A 20,097-nucleotide genomic window follows, 5' to 3' on the forward strand; every position below is an offset into this window, starting at 1 on the left:
GAATAGCACGCGCGACAAGGAAGAGGGCCAAACTAAACAAAAACGCCAGACACCAGTACTCTTGAGAGATCTCACGTTGTTGTCACAGCGCCCATACATTCACAAGTCTTAATCCCCCGAGTCGCTCCAACAGGGCTTCCCCACCACGCCCCGGAGCCGAGGCTAATAGGCTACTCTGCACGCAACCATTCTTTTTTTTGTTAACAAAAACGCATTTGTTTTCATAGGTGGCCTCAAAATAGATGACATCATCGGCTATATAGGGTGCAGTGTTTTATAATAGAACCGCTCCATTTCCCCAAAAATATCTCACCTTCCCCCACGAAGAACCAACCAAAGCTACGTTACTAATGGGCCCCACTAGGCCTATAACGTGTATGGCCAGGATTTTTCCTCCCACCTTCCTTTCATACCACCTTCGGGGAACCCGAGGAGATGATCAACGATCACAATCATCCCAACGGATACTTCAATAGCGTGATCCTACGGTCAATATCGCATCGGCGGTTGCCGCCCCGTGGTCACTCTGGTCTTCGACCGAGGGGTAACCGACTCGAGCGGTTGTCGGCAAATTTGGAGTAAATAGTTTTAAATTTAAATTAAAAAAAAAATTAAATGAATTAAAATAAAGTAGCCGTTACATCTTTGTTCTATAAATGGAGGTTCCGAGTTGACGAACAGATTCGTGAAAGTTCTATACACAAATCCAGTCTTGACCTCTCTCCCAAGCTCTTTAGTTTCTGACCCTTTCTACAGATTAGAAGTTTTGATTTTTGTTATATAGGTTTTTTTTTTTGTTTTTTTTTTTTTTTTGAGTCCTCTCAAGTGATTTTATTTTTCGGATCATCATTTTCTTTGAAACCAAACAATAGATTCGAGAGGGTCTGTCAGCAGAAGGTTCTTGTATGAAGCTTCGAGTTTTATGATTCGAGTTTTTGTTCTTTTTCTTTCTGTATAAAGTTTTCTTAGTTTGTTTTCTCTTCTCTTAGTTTTGGATGTTATTACCAACCTTCTCGAGAAAATCTTCATCGATTTTCCACTCGCACAGCAGGCTATTGATCGTGTTATTTTGAGATCATCGCCTTTTTCTTTTCCTTTGGTATTATCAAATTTCAGATCTTTGTACACAGTCAAGATCTCTGACTATGGAGGCAGTTCTCGTTCCTTCTTCACCGAAACAATCCATTTCTCCATACAGGCAAATTAGAAACCCTAAGAGAAACAACCGCCGATTCATTTCCAAACCTTCTGAAAACCTTTCTCCTTCAAGAAACATTCATGGCGGTCTCTTGTTAGCGCCTCCTCCTTCTCTTTCCTCCTCGTTTCACTCATCAGCTTTGCTTTTCGATCATCATCCTCATCATCAACAACCACCTCTCCTTCCCCTACCAGTCCCCAAAACCTACGCTTCTCTTCCTCCACGAAGCCCTCCTCTCAACAAAAAGACCAAAATCAGAGACCAATCTCTAACGCCGAAGAAATCAAAGCCTTCCAGTAGAAGTCCTAAGAAGGAAGATTCGAAATCAACAGCAATATCAGATGGTTCGGTAATGGCAGCATCCACTAACAGGCTAGGACCTGATCCGAAGGATCTTCCGAAAGACGCAGTTTCTAGAATTTTGACATCAGGAAATATTGTTATTGAAGATTTGGACAAGTTTTCTGGTTCGGTGTTCACACTCTCCCCTCCTCCGAGCAGTTTGCCTTTACCTAAGTTCTCTCTCAGGCCGAAGCTCAGTTGCAACGCCGAAGCTGCCGGAATAGATGCCGGTGCGACGAACAATCTCCGTCGTCTTTTACGACTCCCATGAAAACGCTCGTCTTTCTCTATGCAGGCTCTTGTTATTGAAATTTGAAAACGAAGTGAGGGTGTTATGTGTAAATAAAAGCATAAATCGAGGGTATGCTCTGAAGATTGTGTTGTGTAACTTATTTGTTGTTTTTGTTTTCCAAAATGTTTGTGATCACCACCTGTGTTTTTGAATTGGGGTGCACAAAACTGCGTGTATTTAGGAGGCTAGGAGCTAGGTGCCTAGCCTTGGGCGAGCCCTTTTATGTTTACTATGTAGTTTTCTTGTTCTAATTAAATGTATTTTCGGATCTTATATATATTGTGCAATGGTTTTAAATGGCAGAGCTAAAATAATTGATAATATACTTCTTCCAAGGACCCTCCACCCCCCAGGTGGGGTTAATGTACAAAAAAACTCAAGTGTATTTCATTCATAATTTGAAGTACAAAACCGCGCATGTACTGCAAGACTGTTCAATTCACATATTGCCGTTCATCATCCTCATCTGCCAACAAACCAAGTCACCAGAAATGGTCTCTGTCCTTCCTTCGTATGCAGAGAGAATCTCATGTATTCTGTGACCACTTGTGTCCACATTTAGTGCACTCATAAAAAATGGTCTGTCCTTCATCCGCAGATCTCAACTGTGTAGAAGAAATAAAGTAAGAAAAGAAATGAGTGGAAATTTAAACATGAAGAGGAGAGGGAGGAAACCCTCACAGTATGGGAGCTAAAGGCTAGACGTGTACTTGTCTGGTGTAATAATAGAGCCAAGTGTCTTCTTCACATCGATCACATCTTCCCTTCGTCTGTAAATTTAAAGTTATTATTATGAGCTGCAGATTCCCAGAATACAACAATGAATATTGGCCACTACAGCAAAGCATCTTACTTTTGCATTTTGGGCTTCTGACTCTTCAGTAATAATTCCATCTAGTTTTACAAATGGCTCAATATTCAGCTCTCTTCTAATATCCTGCATTGACACAAATGATTAAGAAAAGAAGGATTATCAAGTTTGAAGAGACATTGCCGATTCCTAATGCTAACATGTAGATATTGAAATAAGGTCCTGAAGAAGTTAACATTCAAATAATTGTTATCTGGCTTGGACCAGACTAGCTAGTTGGTCGGTGAACATGGAGCAACCAGTCAACCGCTTAAAGCACACCATAAAGCTGTACAACCAGATTATAAATAAAATGTCAAGGGTGAGGTGCTGGAAGAATCAAAACTTGAATCTTCTAATTTAATCCGAGGAACTTTGAACCAGCATGTTAGCATCGGACTTTTATTTCATCTGAAGCTTCTTGTATCTTTCCTCTTCATATGAAAACTGAGCCAACAGAGTCAAACGTGCAGTTTTAGCAGTTGATCTGTGATCCGATCAAAACAGGTTGATGGCCAATTTGGATTCAATAACTATATTCAAGAGATAAGGAAGCTGTACTTTATTCTTAGTAGAGATAAGCATGGAAAATGTTGGGGTTGTAAACTAAGCACAAAAGTCAAGGAATTGACATGACGGGTTGACACATGAACAGAATTCGCTTTAGAGCCCATCTTCTTTGAGAAGTGAAGTTCAACTTGGTGTTTTTCATCCTTCAGGATCATCTCTTGTAGAAAACTTATGCATTTCTCTGATCATAACAGGGTTTAATATCTCATAGTTGGCTACAAACAAGACTTTGCAAGAAGGTAATGCTACCTAATCAAATTACCATGAGCTAATGTGAAACTACTTTGTCTTAACACATGATTCTGCCACCTTGACAAACTTCAATATTTCATCATTTGGGTATTTGTTAATTGACACTATCTGAAGTTTTTGCAAAGAATCAGATAACACCTTAAAAATCTCCTCCTATGGTCCAACAAAATAGCTAAAAACACACAGGGAAAACATACATATTTCCAACAAACCCAGAATGGGTCTGATCAAATCCCTAGGTAAATGGAGACAAACTCGTACACCACCTGTTCTTGGAGCATGTGATGGGTCTCTAATCCAGTCCCAGAGGCAAATTGCTCAAATCAGAATCATACATATGACATATGACTCTTGATAGTCATCAACAACCTAGCCATAAGGGGTTGTGCAAGGCCCGCCTCTGAACCCTAAGAATCATCTCTGTGTCCCAATGTTCATCCTTTCCTCAACCAAAAAGGTGAATAGAGGATACACACCCACTCATAGATGTATACATATGTCTGTATGTCTATTGATGGAGGACAAATAAACCTAAATAGGACAGTTCCACCAAGAAACAAAAATTGCATCCATTATTTTTCTCTCAATGATTTATTCACTTTAGCATCCTAAAGGATCAAGTGATATAATAACATCTCATCTAGAGTTGTATTATAAAATATCTACAGAAGAATCCCTTTGGACTCCAACATAATCCATGAATGAAAATCTATGAACTGTTGGATCCAGTCAACGAAATGTGTAAATAACGAACCTTATCTACCAAAAATAAATATAATCATTCACATTCCCATTCTGGATATTCTTCCCAGACCCAAGGCAGTGAAGGGAGTGTAGGCCCTGGTTAGTCAATGATGCTATCTAATCATTTCAGCAATTCTCAGATGACTAAATGGATGATCCTGGCCCATTTTAGCACTTCACAATGAGTGCCTTGATCTCTCTTCTACACCAACACCAAACCCAACCAACAATAAAATGTGTTCAAAATTTTTATGCAAAGACATGGAGCTATGTGACATGTATTTAATAACCATGTGCTTAATAAAACAATTTCCATCATGCAATTAAGCTGCAGCTATTCTGCAAGTCAAGTAACTCATCACTGAAGCACATTCATCAACTCTGTAGTTAAAGGCATACCTCTGCAGAAACAGTGTAACGTATTTCTCTTCCAGAAATATCTGCAAATTGAGGAAGTCAAATTAGAAATCAACAAAAATTCAAAAAAATTAAATGTCAAGAAATCCACAGCTCTATTAACAAGTCAAGATACTCCCATCACTTAGGAGAGAGCAAAGAGACAATATAATAGCATTATGTAACCCTGTAACATTTTAGAGTGAGTACAAAATAAGGACAAGGTAACAAAATTTGAAGCACAAAGAGAAGAACTAGAAAGCAATTTGATGTATATCATGTTGAAGTCAGGTAAAACTACACGTAAAATGCACAAATATCAATGTATTTACACATGCTTCATATTGAGTCATTGCAGGGGTCATCTCAATCACCACTAACATGCTTTAGCTGTCAAAAGATCATATCTTACAATCATAATAATATAGCCATCACACAATCACATAGGTTTGGGCTCATCTAAAAATAATCTTTCTGCTTTTGATTGTATGGACAAAATTTGATATTGGTAGTTTATATCATCAAAATAGGAGCTTAAAGTGAAACAAAGCATCCATTAAACAGATCAAATTATAAAATGGGAAAAATTTAAAAGACTAATAAATGAAGGGGCCACTGAAAGTTTGTGTACCTGGTAACATGCTTTGGTTTAATTTGTCCTATAAACATGAGTTTTGTACATGAAGGTTTGATTCAAAGGACACGAAACTCGTCTACTAAAGGACACAAAACTCGTCTTGTCAAGAATCTGGAAAGTCTATTTTTGTTACTTTTTGCTAAGCATATGACACGTGGTATAACTGAACCTTACATAAGTAGATAAAGGCTAAGCTAAAGATTTTTTAGGGACACAACACTGGCGCCATCTGTGGAAAGATGAGTGAAAAGCCCCATTCCCACTGAGGAAATACTTCATCTTCCTTCCAAGCCCCAGTGGTGGCTCTGTCCTTGACTGTTCAAAAGCACCTGCAACGGCTTCAGAACAACTTGGAAAAGCAACAAACAAAAAACCAGAACCAGTTGGAGATGCTCTTCACTGTCTCAGGCATAGGAGAATGGGGTCCTGCATACAACAGCAATAGAATGGACTCTGCAGTGCACCCCTGTTCTTATTTGTACTAAGATACATAGACTGACGTTGGAGACCCATACCAAGAGAATGCTTGGATACCATTTGATATGGCAGATGATTTGACATTTGGTACATGAGGATCAAGCACCAACTTCAGCCCAAAACACATCGCAAATGGATCGATGCCTGCCCATCCCACGCCTCCGCCTGCAAGATTCACTGTTCAGAGGGTGTGCCCGGATTCTACCTCCAATTTGTCCTCTTGCTTTTGTTCATTGGGTGATATGGCAGCAGCACATTCTAATGTACTCAACACCTTGGTTTCACAATGCCAAAAACACTACATGGCTCAAAGGGGAAAACCCAGCCAGTCCATCAACACTTTCATCACTTACGGCAATAAGAAGACATAGTGGACAGCATTGAAAAAAATCAGTTATGTATAATTGATAATGACAGTTTTTTGGGTATGGATCTTCAACAATGAACGTACAGAACCAGCTCTTTCTCCCCTTCACTACCCTTCTCTATTGACTCCTAAATGACATTGAGCAGAGTTGACAAGAACGATGGACTTTCTCTATCACTGAGCAATTTACCTCTCTTCTCCATCTCTTTATAGAAGATTCCCAAGCTGGAAAGCAATAGAAAACACAAGAAAGTTGAAAGAGAAAACCTGGTTTATCCAGACATAAGTGATCACAAATATCTTCTGTTAGCCCAAGGGTTCTCCTAATCGGGTTTTGATAATAACAAACCATGGTTAAGTGACTAATTGGTTTAAATGTTTAAGAATCTCAGGTATAAACTCGAAAATTCATCAAAGGACCAAATGGATAAAAGATCGAGACACTTGGAAGACTTGTGATCATATGAAACTAGTGTAAGATGAATGCATGAGTGCACTTAGGATTTTCATATGTTTCATGCATCTTAGAAAACTCGGTTTATTTTTTAAAATGTCGATTTCATTAAAGCCCTAGGTTTTAACTAATTTACCTTAGGCAAAATGTTTCAAAATTGGCTTAATAATTTACCTAAAGACCTTGCCTAAGCGTTAGAAAAGAAAGGAATCAAAATATAGGTTTTTCGGGGCCAAAAAGGCTCAACTGGTCGAGGCTATGGCCAACCGGTCAACTGATTGAGGAACTGGTCGACCGATTGAGATCGTTCGGTCGAGGACCGGTCGAAGAAGGTCAAAAACCTTCTCTCTCTCCTAGTAGCCTTCTCTTCCCGGTCGAGGTGATTCTTTTACCGGTTGAGGCAACGGTAACCTATCATGCATTAAATGCTCCAACAACTAGTGAACCGGTCGACCCCTAACTCGATCGGACGAGGTTGCCTTTTGTTGTTTTTGACTCCCGAGCTTAAAAACCTATAAATTGAGAGTTTCACTTCATTTATTGACAAGAGAACACTTGCATTCAAAGCCCACCTACCTGTTCTTGATAAAAAAGCTTTCATTTCTTTCATAGTGCATTAAATCACCACTTGCATATCCTTTAGTGCACTCTTATTTGTCATTCTAGCTTTGTCTTGTATTTGAGTCATCTTTGAGCTAGATTGAGTAATTATATCTTGTAACAATCTGAGTGTGAAAGCCTTCAAGAGGGTTGAATCTTGAAGAGGTTGTGTAAGAGCCCATTGGAGCCGGAATCCAAGTATAAGAAGATTGGAAGCTTGGTTGAAATTTCAAGTTAGTGGAACCCTCACTCGGTTAGGAGGTTGAGGAGAGTGGACGTAGGCAAAGAAGTGTCGAACCACTATAAACCCGAGTTTGAATTCTCTAAACTCTATCTCTTTACTTTGCTTATATTTTGTTTAAATTTGTTGTAATTGAAAAGATTTTAAAAACCCAATTCACCCCCTCTTTTGGGTGTTTTTCTTAATTAAGCATAGCCTTTGTTTTCTCATCTTCAACACCTAGAAGAGCAGTAAACTTCCTTGCAATTTTTTAAAGTTAGGCCATGTAACTTCCCAAGGTGAAATATCTAACCCAGAAGAATGCTCAACTAAGGCGAATGCCCAACATGGTGAAATGTGCAACCCTTTAGGTGAAATGCCCAAACCCTCATGGCAAAATGTGCAAACCATCAAGGCAAAATGCCCAAACCCTCAAGGCAAAATGCCCAAACCTCAAGGCAAAATGCTCAACCCTCAAGGCAAAATTCCCAACCCTCAAGGCAAAATGCCAAACCTTCAAGGCAAAATGGCCAACCCTCAAGGCAAAATGTCTAATCAAGGTGAAATGTCCAACCCTCAAGGCAAAATGCCCAACCAAGGCAAAATGTTCAACCAAGGCGAAATGTTCAACTAAGGCAAAATGCCCAACTAAGGCAAAACGCTAAGCTAAGACGAAATGCTTAACCAAGGCGAAATGTCCCACCAAGGCAAAATGCCCACCTAAGGCCAAAGGCTTAAAAAAAAAAAAAAAGAACTCAGGATCATGTACCTCCAAACATTGAAAACCCCATCCAATGCCATAGAGCTCACTTAAAAGACAAAGAAAAGTCATAAGGCAATCGTGCGCTTCCTAAAGTCATGCACACCTTGTGGTCGCATTCCTTAAAATTGTATAAACCATCCTCAAAAAGAACTATTCATCAATAGTTTTGAAAAACATAAGATAGGATTGATTCATCTCAATTAAAAATAATAATAAAATAAAATTGGAAATGAGGCTCGAGTTCTTAGCAATACAAGAACGATATAAAGAGTGATTCTACATTTCCCTATTTACACACAATCCACCCACCAGGGGGCAAGTAGCCCTACCAAAATAAAACACATGGCAAGATAAAATATTTTTCTCGCCTGAAAACTCCTTAGTGAAGCTTACACACGAGAAAAAGGAGCAAGTGAAGGGACCATTAGAAAGTTTGTGTTCTAGGTAATATGATCCCAACCAAGTTCGCTCCCAACACATGAACCCTCTATTCTAAAGAAATGAGAGTCCCAACACAAATAATTTCCCTGACTTCTCTTAAGAACAAACATCATTGTCCACTCAACATACGACATGTGGCACCAAAAAACCCTACGTATATGTACTCGGTTATAGCAAAGATCAAGACTATAGTAATGGAGCCCAAACCTAGATATTCCATTGTGGAATACTAAAAGCACTAGAAACTCAATGGATTAATTTTTAAAGCAAAAACTTTCTCGCTGTCACTGGAAAAAGCACAAATTGTAGATCCATAGCCACATGTCAACAAGAAATAACATTCCACAGTGGGGGGTAAGTGGTCAAGTCAGAAGATTCCATCTAGCATGAATAAGTTTTTTCGCTTGGAAACTTGTCAGCCACTAAGCTTACACGCAAGAAAAAAGGGGGCAAGTGAAGGGACCACGGAAAGTTCTTGTACTTGGTAACACGATCTGGTCTAGATCCCTATAAACATGAGTTTCATATTTATACAAGCACAAAGGTTGCAATTCAAAGGACACGAAACTCATTACTTGAAGAATATGGAAAGTCTATTTTTGTTTCTTTTTGCTAAGCATATGACATGTGGTATAGCTGAGCCTTATACAAGTAGATAAAGGTTAAGCTAAAGATTTTTTAGGGACACAACAATAAAAAAAACAAAAAACTCTATCAATGTGGTTAGTTGCTTTGAATTGGAGGCCCCAATTCCATATCCACAATAATTGATCTATGTTTTTCCCTATTTGGAAGTCAATTTAAGTTCCAAGCAGCCCGATCAACAAAAAAATTGCACGGGAAAAGCAAGATTATCAAATTCCGTGGAATAGAATTTTCAAATCAAATCCAATCTTGAGGAACCAAATGAAGTGTAAATAAGCAAGCTTTCTCGATTTAAAAAATGTACAAGTGGAAGAGGCTATACCTTTCACTTTTCGCCTGGACTTGCACAAAGGGCATTCAGCGTACTTAGTTGAACTCATACATAGCATTGTTCCGCACAAATTACAGAACATGAAATCACGTTGCCGGCTATACGCCATGAAATATCCCTTTGATGGGCTGTTTCAGAACCAACACAGAATTAATACAAATTTAATGAGAGATCAAATAATAGAAATTATGTATTGGGCAGAACAAATCCTAACTAAGCCAAGTAGCCAGACGACGCTCATCAAGACCTAAATCAGAGATCAAATCGATACTAATTCTTGAAGAGCTAAATATCCTTTAGTACAATTAGTTCTTAAAACAGTCTGGTTGGTCGCCGAGAAACCGTAGGAAGGAAAAAGAAGACTTGGAAACTTAGAACCAGTTTGTGATTGGCGTAGGAGTTTCAGAAACCAAACGCAGCATTCAAAAGAGGAATTGTCAAAGAATCACCTGATGGGTGCCTTCCAAAGGGGAGGGAGCGTGATTTTCCCTATACAACGAGGCGCTGCGACCTGTGAGAGAGGGTTTTAGGGGTTTAAGGTCAGGTTACCTCTCAAACTCAAGTTGGGCCCTGCCGCGGTCAAGCACAGCCTCGATTGCAGGCCTTTCACAATTATGGCCCAAATTCCTAAATTGGGCTGGGTTTTGTTTTGATACAGAGGGAAGACAAAAGGAAATGACACTGACAAATTAAATTAAGGGACGATTGTGTTTTTGACCTAATTGGGCCCAAAAATTAAGTTTTGGTCTATATAAATTCACTGTTTAAGCCCAAGACTTAGAAGAAGTGGAAAAATTGAGAAGAAAGATTTGAAGTTTTTATCTTTCCAAAAATAACATTTATTGACTATGAAAAAAAAGATTAGAAAAACATTAATTTAAATTTTATTCCTTTTTCAAACCTCAATAAAATTTAATATAATTTAGTGATTTGGAAAAAAAAATACACCCTTTTCCAAAAAAATAAAAATAAATTATTATTATTTAAAAATCAAACATCTTGGAAAATATATATTTTTAAAATTGTGTATATAAAAAATAACTAAAAATATGTCAATTTTTTTTAAATGATATATTTTTATAATATATTTAAAAAAAATGGTTTTCTAAAAATAAAAAATTTTCAAAATAATTATTAAAAAAAATTAAGATAAAAAAATTTCTCAAACATTATAGTAGAAAATAGTTTTGAATGGTATATTGGTCTCTTCATATTTTATACATTTCTCATCAATTATGCAACTTTTATGGACCAAATCTTAATTTTTGGGCTCAACTGGATCCAAAAGACAATTATCCCTTAAATTAAATCCATTTATAAAAAAAACAAACTAATTTTAAAATTAAAGCATTTAAAAAATAAAAATAAAAATAATTATTTAAATAAAAATTACTTTGAGAGCCCAATTAGGGTCGTCTTCTGTTTTTCACTTTTAGTTGAAAGGTAAAACCGAAACAAAGTCACAATTATTAAAGGGAAATGTTGGTATTGTTAAAAATTATTAAATGTAAAAATTTTGGGAAGAGCGGATTTTGACTCACTAATTTTAAAAAATATAGAATTTTTATTTTTATTTTGATTCATTTAAAAATATTTTAAAATATATGTATTTTTTCATAAGTCAAATAATTATTTTCTAAAATGACAATTTTTACTTATGAGGTTAATAACACCAATTGACATTTTTTTTATCGTGAGAATTGATTTGAGATAATAAAAGAAGAAATTTCAAAACCTAAAACTATAATTAAAATTTAAAAAAAATTAAAACTAAAAGCATACAAATAAAATATTAACTTTCACTATGTAGAAAATAAAGATATTAAGAAAGAGTTGGAAATACACTGAGGTCAATATTTTATTTCTTTAATTTTTAGTTTTTTATGATTTAATTATATTTAATTCATAAGTATTTTAATTTTAATTGTATTTTTATTTTTAAATTTTTTATTTTATTGTTGATGTCAACTAAAAATTTTTTGTTCAATTTTATTTAAAGAAAGTAAAAATAAGAAGATGAATGAATTTATATAATATATGATATAAAATTATATTAATTAAAGAATTAGAAATATTTTATTTATCACTTGAGGATGTTTAAGAATTTTTTTATTAATAATTTGTATCTCATATTATATAATAAAAAATTTATAATATATTAATTTATAAGAAACTTTTATTAAATTGAAATAATAAATTAATTTTTTAATAGTTTTATATAATATTATCATGTAAAAGGGTATTTCAAGAAATAATTATCTGATGTATGAAAACGTGTATATATTTTAAAATATTTTTTAATAGATGTGGAGTCCCACAAGATTTCTCATATAAGTTATTTTTTAAGAAAAAATTATAAGATATTTGAATAAAATTAATCAAATAATAAAAAAGAATTTTTTTTCTTAGAAGTGAATCCAAACAAGCTGCGTTCTGAGGGGAGGGCTATGAAATGCGGAGAAGAAACAGAAGGAGTGGAACCATACAAACACCAAGTGAAGATAAATAGAAATTAGAAAGCCTTATGATAGGATTATGGTTTGGGTAAATAATTAAAATCATGTCTTGGAATTAAAGCTGAGCAAATACAAAATGTGCAGCCGCGGGAAAGGTAGTTGGAAATTAAATGCTAAATGCCTTGAGTGGCTTTGAATTCTTGTCCATTTTCACTACATGATTCTTTCAACATCAAGTCGCTCTACTTGGAAAGCAGCTTTCACATCAAAAATTGAAAATTCACAACAATGTATCCCACACAGCCTTCAATAAAGGCCACACATTCGATCTTACTAAAAGTTTGTCCCAAAAATTTTCTGAAAAATGACTCATCTTACATCTCCCCCTTCTCGGTTCTGGACCATTTAATTCCCTACAACCACACTCTAGTGCCCTCTGACTTTCCATCAGATGGTTAGTTGGTGCCCAATGAGCCACAGCTGGTCCTGCAGGGTGGTGAAACCATGCCATTCATGTATCTCCAGTTTGTTTTCTTAGCTCTTTTTTTAGTGAAGCTCCAATGTGGTGTGGGGGTGAAGAGCTTAAGTCACTGTCTTGGAGCCCATCTGTCTTAATTGAGACGCCAGTAGATGGCTTGGCTGTAATGAATCAAATACATGATCAGTGAAGTTAACCACACACCCTCTCAAGAACTGCCCAAGTAAACAAATCTTTGGTACACTAATCATAGGGTTCAGTGACTGAAAATGTTGTACATAGTAGCCTGGATCATGGCCCCACTGTGAAGGATAGTGATCAGGTAGGTCAGAGTATTAAATTCATTTGTAAAAATTGAGTGGTGTGGTGCAGCAGAAAGGGAATATAATTGGCTACTAAAAAGGCCTTTAATTGGATGAATTTTGGATGAGTTGCTTGAGCAGGGAAGGGCCCATTGGCGGCAAGAAAACAGAAAGAAAGGGGCAGAGAGGTTGGTGGACTTGAATGTGGTGGGGCAGAGAGAGGTGGAAAATGTAGATGAATGTAAGAAATATTTGGCTAAGAGGCAAAGCTTCGGAGCATCTTACGATTAACCATCACCACTATTCAAAATACAGTTAAGAAGGCGAGTTGTTGGTTGGTCAACTAAAAGGACTTCACATTTATTAGTTGATAGGAGACTGTTCTATCTCCACAAGCTCTCCATGACACTAGTAACTTTCATGTTGCTTAGCCATTTCTAATATTCCGTACCTCTCTCCCTCTCTCTGCAGTTTAATCTACGTGCTTCCATGGAAGGACTAGAACTTCGCTCCATTCAGATTTCCGATCAGAGCCCACTTCCAGAGAAGGATCAGCAATCCAACTCAAGTCCAAAAGACACTGTTTCCTTCTTCGGCCTATTTGCAGCTGCTGATACATTGGACTGTTTTTTTATGTTCTTTGGTAGCATTGGGGCTTGCATCCATGGTGCTGCACTTCCTGTGTTCTTTGTTTTGTTTGGCCGAATGATTGATTCTTTGGGACGCCTATCTTCAGATCCAGATAAACTTTCCTCTCAAGTTTCCAGGGTACGTTATAAATCTTCCCCTTTATGTTCTGGTGCTAATTTTTACTTGATTTAAATTGTTTAGACAAAAGAGTTCCATTGTGTTCAATTTTGGTTAATTTTCAAGCATTGATCTTAAAACACAGAAATGGTAATGGCTTCTTGAGTTCAGTTCTATGTCTTCGGTGTTTCTGAAAAGCCACTAACTTCTACCATTTTTTCCTCTTCTATTGCAGCATGCTCTATACTTGGTCTATCTTGGACTTGGGGTTTTAGCATCAGCATGGATCGGTACATTCTACAATTCTAAGCTTAATCCAGCTGGAAGGCTTTAATAAATTTCTGTTCCTGCCATCTACTTCACTTTCCTTCTCCTGGTAATTGATCATTGGCATCTATGCTGATACTATGTCTTTCAGGTGTTGCATTTTGGATGCAAACAGGGGAAAGGCAGACGGCCCGTTTGCGACTCAAGTATCTTCAGTCAGTCTTAAGACAGGATATTAATTTCTTTGACACTGAGGCCAGGGATAAAAATATCACTTTCCACATTTCAAATGATGCAATTCTGTTGCAGGATGCAATTGGTGACAAGGTAGACTAGAAAACCAAAGTCAAGAGTATGATAGATAATTTCTTGACAGTAATCTTGATGAATGCTTTTGTCTATGAGAATAATTCTTATTTTGTACTTTCATTTGTATCTTAATGCAGATAGGCCATGGTTTACGTTACCTTTCTCAATTCTTTGTTGGATTTGCAATAGGATTCACATCAGTATGGCAGCTTACACTTCTCACCGTGGCTGTTGTTCCATTGATGGCTATTGCTGGAGGAGCCTATACAGTAATCATGACCACCTTGTCAGAAAAAGGTGAGGCTGCCTATGCTGAAGCTGGGAAGGTTGCAGAAGAGGTAAACTGCATGCCTCTCTTCAACGATTTATGCCTTTTGGTGCATGTAGAAAGTTTCTACACAATTTATATAACTGGGACCCAATAACCAGTTTCTATTCATGTATATACTTGAGGACTTTTCAGCCCAATAAGCTTGTGGAATGCAATCTATCAAATGGTTTGTTCTTCCAATCATAAGTGAGGAAAGCTGCTCCTTGTCATACTCTTATGGCAACTTGATTGTAGTCTGCTACTTTATATTTTGCTTCTTGGCACAGAAGGAAACTCAGATTAGGATCACAAAAAAACATAAAGATCAGTAATAATTTTAGGACCTTTAGTCTACTCTCATATGATATTCAGTTCAGAATTTCTGAAGTACAGCTTACAACCATGAAAACATTCTTATCCAACTTTTTTTCCTTGTTCTTGCTTGATTTTATTGTTGCAAACTTACTCACAGAGCGTTAAGGAGTTCATGTCTCTGTACTTAAACCAGCATACACAGCTATTAACACAATATTTTTAGGAGTATACATTGAAATTGAGTATATTCACTTGTAATCAATTTGGTGTCTGGCTTAATGGTCTATTGTCAATCTTTTGGGCTATTTTAACTAATGAAGACCATTAACACTTGCCTTCTCTTTGGAACATGTATCAGGCTATTTCACAGGTTCGTACTGTATACTCATTTGTGGGAGAGGATAGAGCAGTTGAAACATATTCAAGGTCACTTCAAAAGGCCCTTAAACTGGGGAAAAAGAGTGGGTTTGCAAAGGGAATTGGTATTGGCTTTACATATGGGCTTTTGTTTTGTGCTTGGGCATTACTTCTCTGGTATGCCAGCAAACTAGTCAGGCATGGGGACACAAATGGGGGGAAAGCATTCACTACAATTCTCAACGTCATATTCAGTGGATTGTAAGTCCTCTGCTCCTCCAAAAGATTTAATGGCTCATTTTATTGTCAACAGTTTTTCCCTAACAAAAAACAGACTTTTTATCTTGTAGTGCTCTTGGTCAAGCTGCCCCTAATCTTGCTGCCATTGCCAAAGGCCGGGCTGCTGCAGCCAATATAGTAAACATGATTGAAACAGATTCTACTGCTTCTAAAAGGTTAGATAATGGAATAATGTTGCCAAAAGTAGCTGGACAGCTTGAATTTTGTGAGGTCTGTTTTGCTTATCCCTCACGACCTAGTATGGTCTTCGAAAATTTGAGCTTTTCTATTTATGCTGGGAAGACCTTTGCTGTTGTTGGGCCAAGTGGTTCAGGAAAGAGCACCATTATTTCCATGGTTCAACGTTTCTATGAGCCCACTTCAGGTATCTGAGCACCATCCTAGCAGAGTTCATTTCCTTTTACAGTTGGACTGAAGTCCATGATCTGAATTAGCAAATCATCTGTTGAATTGTTAGTTATAATATTTCTAAGAGTATATCTGTGGCTTATGCTCTACTGATACATACACTAGGTAAAATACTGTTGGATGGACATGATATTAAGAATCTCCGATTAAAATGGCTGAGAGCACAGATGGGGTTGGTTAGTCAAGAACCTGCATTGTTTGCCACGACTATAGCTGGGAACATTCTGTATGGAAAAGAAGATGCTGATATGGATCAGGTCATAGAAGCTGCCAAAGCTGCAAATGCACATTCTTTTGTTCAAGGCTTACCTGATGGTTATCAAACTCAGGTGTGTACTAATCCCAGGCCTCGTGTATTTTAGCCAGTAATTATCTATTTATCAATGAAAGGAATCAACATAACTACTCCAGTTAATAGCTTTCACCCTTATATTCAAAAGTAATGTCTGATAAGTTTGTAACTTCAGGTAGGAGAGGGAGGAACTCAGCTTTCTGGAGGGCAGAAACAGAGAATTGCAATTGCAAGAGCAGTGCTGAGGAACCCAAAGATACTGCTGTTAGATGAGGCCACTAGTGCTCTTGATGCAGAATCGGAACTCATTGTTCAGAAGGCACTAGATAAAATCATGTTGAATCGAACAACAATCGTTGTTGCACACAGATTATCCACAATTCGAGACGTTAATAAAATCATTGTTTTGAAGAATGGTCAGGTTGTTGAAAGTGGGACTCATTTGGAATTGATTTCCCAGGGAGGGGAGTATGCAACTTTAGTGAGCTTACAAGTATCAGAACATGGTAAAAGTCCAAGTACAAAGGTTTGTCAAGACACTTCTGGGATTTCTAAAAGTTTTCCAGAATCCCCCAACAGTCAGAACCACCAACAGGAGGTTAAGTCAATTACCAAAGGAGAGCTACAGCCATATGATCAGAACATGGCCTCATCCAGCTCTCCTCCAATTCCATCACTTTGGCAACTAGTTAAACTAAACGCACCAGAGTGGCCCTTTGCTGTGCTTGGATCAGTGGGCGCAATTCTGGCTGGGATGGAAGCTCCTCTGTTTGCCCTGGGGATCACACATGTCTTGACTGCATTCTATTCTGGCAAAGATTTCCAGATTAAGCGAGAGGTTGACCACATTTCTCTCATATTTGTTGGAGCGGCCATTCTTACTATTTTCATATATCTATTGCAACACTATTTCTATACATTGATGGGCGAGCGTCTCACCACTCGCATTCGGTTATTAATGTTCTCAGGTCCTTTTCTCTTCCTTGTACAGTATTCACAGTCCAAGTCTATAACGCCATTTGTTGATTCTTCTCGTGGATGAGGGAGTTCAACTCTTATATGCATTTGTTTCATGTTTTGAACTGCAGCAATCCTTTCCAATGAGATAGGCTGGTTTGATTTGGATGAGAACAGTACTGGCTCTTTGACATCAAAATTAGCAGCAGATGCGACATTAGTAAGAAGCGCACTTGCCGACCGCCTCTCAACCATTGTGCAGAATGTTGCACTCACTGTGACAGCATTTGTTATTGCCTTCACATTAAGTTGGCGTATAGCATCTGTTATCATTGCCTCCTTCCCTCTTCTAATTGGAGCTTCCATAACTGAGGTAGTCCAGAAAATCCTCAGCTAGCATCAATTTGCAACTATATCATCAGTATGTCATTGTAATTTATGCCTGTTTACTTTCTTTACTCTGCAGCAACTATTTCTGAAGGGTTTTGGAGGAGACTACACACGGGCCTACGCTCAAGCAACTGCTGTGGCACGAGAAGCAATTGCCAATATTCGTACCGTTGCTGCATTTGGTGCTGAAGACCGAATCTCACTCCAGTTTGCTTCTGAACTGAACCAACCAAACAAACAAGCACTTTTACGTGGCCATATATCAGGTTTTGGATATGGTGTATCACAGCTCTTTGCATTCTGTTCCTATGCACTTGGCCTTTGGTATGCATCAGTTCTTATCAAACACAATGACTCGAACTTTGGAGACATCATCAAGTCCTTCATGGTTTTGATAATCACCGCATTTTCAGTAGCAGAGACACTTGCTCTAACACCTGACATTGTAAAGGGATCACAAGCACTTGGATCAGTCTTCAGTATTCTCCAAAGAAAAACAGCCATTAACCGTGACAATCCTACATCTTCAGTGGTAACTGATATCCAGGGAGACATAGAGTTCAGGAATGTGAGTTTCAGATACCCCGCAAGGCCTGATCTCATCATCTTCAAGGACTTAAATTTGAAAATCTCAGCAGGAAAGAGTCTTGCAATAGTGGGCCAAAGTGGGTCAGGGAAGAGTACTGTGATCTCACTGGTTATGAGATTTTACGACCCAACTTCAGGGGCAGTCATGATTGATGGATTTGATATCAAAGGCTTAAACTTAAGATCGTTGAGGATGAAAATAGGTTTAGTTCAGCAAGAACCAGCATTGTTCTCTACCACAATTTACGAGAACATCAGGTATGGGAATGAAGAGGCATCGGAAATTGAGATAATGAAAGCAGCCAGGGCAGCAAATGCTCACAGCTTCATCAGCAGAATGCCTGAAGGGTACCAAACTCAAGTGGGTGACAGAGGAGTTCAGTTATCAGGGGGACAGAAGCAGAGGGTGGCCATAGCTAGAGCAATATTGAAAGACCCATCCATTCTCCTTTTAGATGAAGCAACAAGTGCCCTGGACACAGCATCCGAAAAGCTGGTTCAAGAGGCTCTTGATACACTAATGGAAGGCCGAACAACAATTTTGATAGCACACAGGTTGTCAACTATACACAATGCAGACAGCATTGCGGTACTGCAACATGGTAAGGTAGTTGAAACCGGAGACCACCGGCAGCTCATCACCCGGCCTGGCAGCATCTATAAGCAGTTAGTTAGCCTACAACAGGAAAAAGGTGAAGTTCCCAATTGATCATTTTGTACAATATGGAGAATCATACACCAAGGATTTGAAGCCTAACATGATGCTTTGCTGCCGATTACTGAGGACAAGCATAAAGATTACCTCAGATATTTATATATATAGAAAAACGCATATATATTCTCTAACAATGAAGTTTGCTTAAGCTGTTATAGAAAGCGAGACATTCACTTCTTATTTTCTTCTGTTTTTGTTTTTGCAAATAAAGTTGAAGGTCCGGCCACCCATAAGGGCTGCCTACATGATGCTGAAGCATTGTGTCGAATTTTCCGTACAGAAATTCATTGTTATGCCAATATTATATTGTGGATAGATGCATCCAGGTTTTGCTGTTCCCGAAGGGCGTGGCCCTGGAATTGGAATCTCAACGAAAATGCCAAATACGACTAACAAGAAAAGCTGGAATTTGCAAAATACTAAAGATGAAAAGAAAAAGAACAGAGGTAGTTGGAGGGTTGGTACATTGTGATCCAAGGCACATGGGAGTAGGTACCAGTACCCACGCTCACTGCCATTTCATGTGCTTTCCCAACTTCAAGGTTGTACTCTATGGCGTAATTAGCGGATTTTTTAATTAACAAAAAGAAAACCAAACTTCAAGGTAGCTTTTTTCAATTCCTTTGTTTTTGAATGAAACGGTTAATTATTTGGTGCGCATGTCGCATAGGGGGCACGTCTGTTGTATGATTCTGCGGCAATGAAATGGTTGTGCGCAAAAAGACAAAACAGTGTTGGCAGCCACGTTTGTTGGGGTCCCATGCTTTTCTCTTTTTTTTTTTTTTTTTCTTTTTTTGGGGCGAAATGGGGTAAGAGGGGCATAAAGTGAATAGGGGATGAAGTTCAATCCAACCCCATTTCCCCCACCCCATCCAACCCTGCCCTGCCCTGCCCCTCCCTGCCCTACCCTACTCACGTGCAACTGTGGACTTCGAATTTATTGGACCACCCCATTTCTTATCCATGGTACATATCAATGGTAGCGGTCCAAGCGGCTCATAAGTCATGAGTTTGTTAGGTTGGAAAAAGGAAGGCCATGCCAACCCATCAGCCAGCACACCTCATGATTTTCAAATCCTTTTATATATATATATATATATATATATATATGTATAGTTGAATTCTGTACTTGATTAGTGTTTGTTTCATAGAAAAATATGAATTAATCTATGAACATTCTTCAAGAGTCTGTTAAGGCATGTTTTATGATTTCATAGTCATATGTCCAATGGGGAAAGAAGTGTTTTTTATTATATCTATGCAATGATTTTTTTAATTATATAAATACTTTAAAATCATGAAAATTCATTAGGTTTAGAATATACAA

The 20,097-nt window shown here is 37.8% G+C and overlaps 3 protein-coding genes across 5 annotated transcripts; 2 read left to right on the forward strand and 1 right to left on the reverse strand.

Annotated features, from left to right (window-relative positions):
* The first annotated feature begins 622 nt into the window (after nt 1–622).
* LOC100249003 (uncharacterized) lies at nt 623–2,109 on the forward strand. Its single transcript, XM_003634344.4, has one exon. It carries the CDS (start codon nt 1,146–1,148, stop codon nt 1,809–1,811), a length of 666 nt encoding a protein of 221 aa, XP_003634392.1. The 5' UTR covers nt 623–1,145; the 3' UTR covers nt 1,812–2,109.
* A 10-nt stretch (nt 2,110–2,119) lies between these two features.
* On the reverse strand, nt 2,120–10,147 carry LOC100853901 (DNA-directed RNA polymerase I subunit RPA12). 2 transcript variants are annotated; one of them, XM_003634417.4, is made up of 6 exons: nt 10,029–10,147; nt 9,571–9,707; nt 4,648–4,688; nt 2,686–2,769; nt 2,543–2,602; nt 2,120–2,437 (listed from the first exon to the last, which is right to left on the reverse strand). In XM_003634417.4, exons 2-6 carry the CDS (start codon nt 9,686–9,688, stop codon nt 2,360–2,362), a joined length of 381 nt encoding a protein of 126 aa, XP_003634465.2. In that variant the 5' UTR covers nt 9,689–9,707; nt 10,029–10,147; the 3' UTR covers nt 2,120–2,359. The 2 variants fall into 2 exon arrangements, with proteins under 2 accessions (XP_003634465.2, XP_010664842.1); XM_010666540.3 differs by having other exon boundaries at nt 2,514–2,602; nt 10,029–10,138.
* Nucleotides 10,148–13,205: 3,058 nt separating this feature from the next.
* On the forward strand, nt 13,206–18,950 carry LOC100259227 (ABC transporter B family member 13). Of its 2 annotated transcripts, XM_002279435.5 has the most exons (10): nt 13,206–13,583; nt 13,798–13,852; nt 13,981–14,156; nt 14,276–14,476; nt 15,122–15,381; nt 15,471–15,784; nt 15,934–16,157; nt 16,296–17,088; nt 17,209–17,450; nt 17,544–18,950. In XM_002279435.5, the coding sequence occupies exons 1-10, from the start codon at nt 13,305–13,307 to the stop codon at nt 18,762–18,764; spliced, it is 3,765 nt and encodes a 1,254-aa protein (XP_002279471.2). In that variant the 5' UTR covers nt 13,206–13,304; the 3' UTR covers nt 18,765–18,950. The 2 variants fall into 2 exon arrangements, with proteins under 2 accessions (XP_002279471.2, XP_019072020.1); XM_019216475.2 differs by lacking the exons at nt 13,206–13,583; nt 13,798–13,852 and having other exon boundaries at nt 14,045–14,156; nt 14,328–14,476.
* The last annotated feature ends 1,147 nt before the right edge of the window (nt 18,951–20,097 follow it).

Source organism: Vitis vinifera, chromosome 18 (assembly GCF_030704535.1).
Source record: "Vitis vinifera cultivar Pinot Noir 40024 chromosome 18, ASM3070453v1".
Taxonomy (NCBI): domain Eukaryota; kingdom Viridiplantae; phylum Streptophyta; class Magnoliopsida; order Vitales; family Vitaceae; genus Vitis; species Vitis vinifera.

Coding starts and splice junctions, on each gene's coding strand:
- LOC100249003 (XM_003634344.4), top strand. CDS start 1,146: ATGGAGGCAGTTCTCGTTCCTTCTTCACCGAAACAATCCATTTCTCCA.
- LOC100853901 (XM_003634417.4), bottom strand. CDS start 9,688: ATGGCGTATAGCCGGCAACGTGATTTCATGTTCTGTAATTTGTGCGGA. Junction 4,689..9,570: donor GTCCAGGCGAAAAGTGAAAG/GTATAGCCTCTT, acceptor CTCAATTTGCAG/ATATTTCTGGAAGAGAAATA. Junction 2,438..2,542: donor TCTATTATTACACCAGACAA/GTACACGTCTAG, acceptor TCTTCTACACAG/TTGAGATCTGCGGATGAAGG.
- LOC100259227 (XM_002279435.5), top strand. CDS start 13,305: ATGGAAGGACTAGAACTTCGCTCCATTCAGATTTCCGATCAGAGCCCA. Junction 13,584..13,797: donor TTTCCTCTCAAGTTTCCAGG/GTACGTTATAAA, acceptor CTTCTATTGCAG/CATGCTCTATACTTGGTCTA. Junction 17,451..17,543: donor TTGGAGCTTCCATAACTGAG/GTAGTCCAGAAA, acceptor TTTACTCTGCAG/CAACTATTTCTGAAGGGTTT.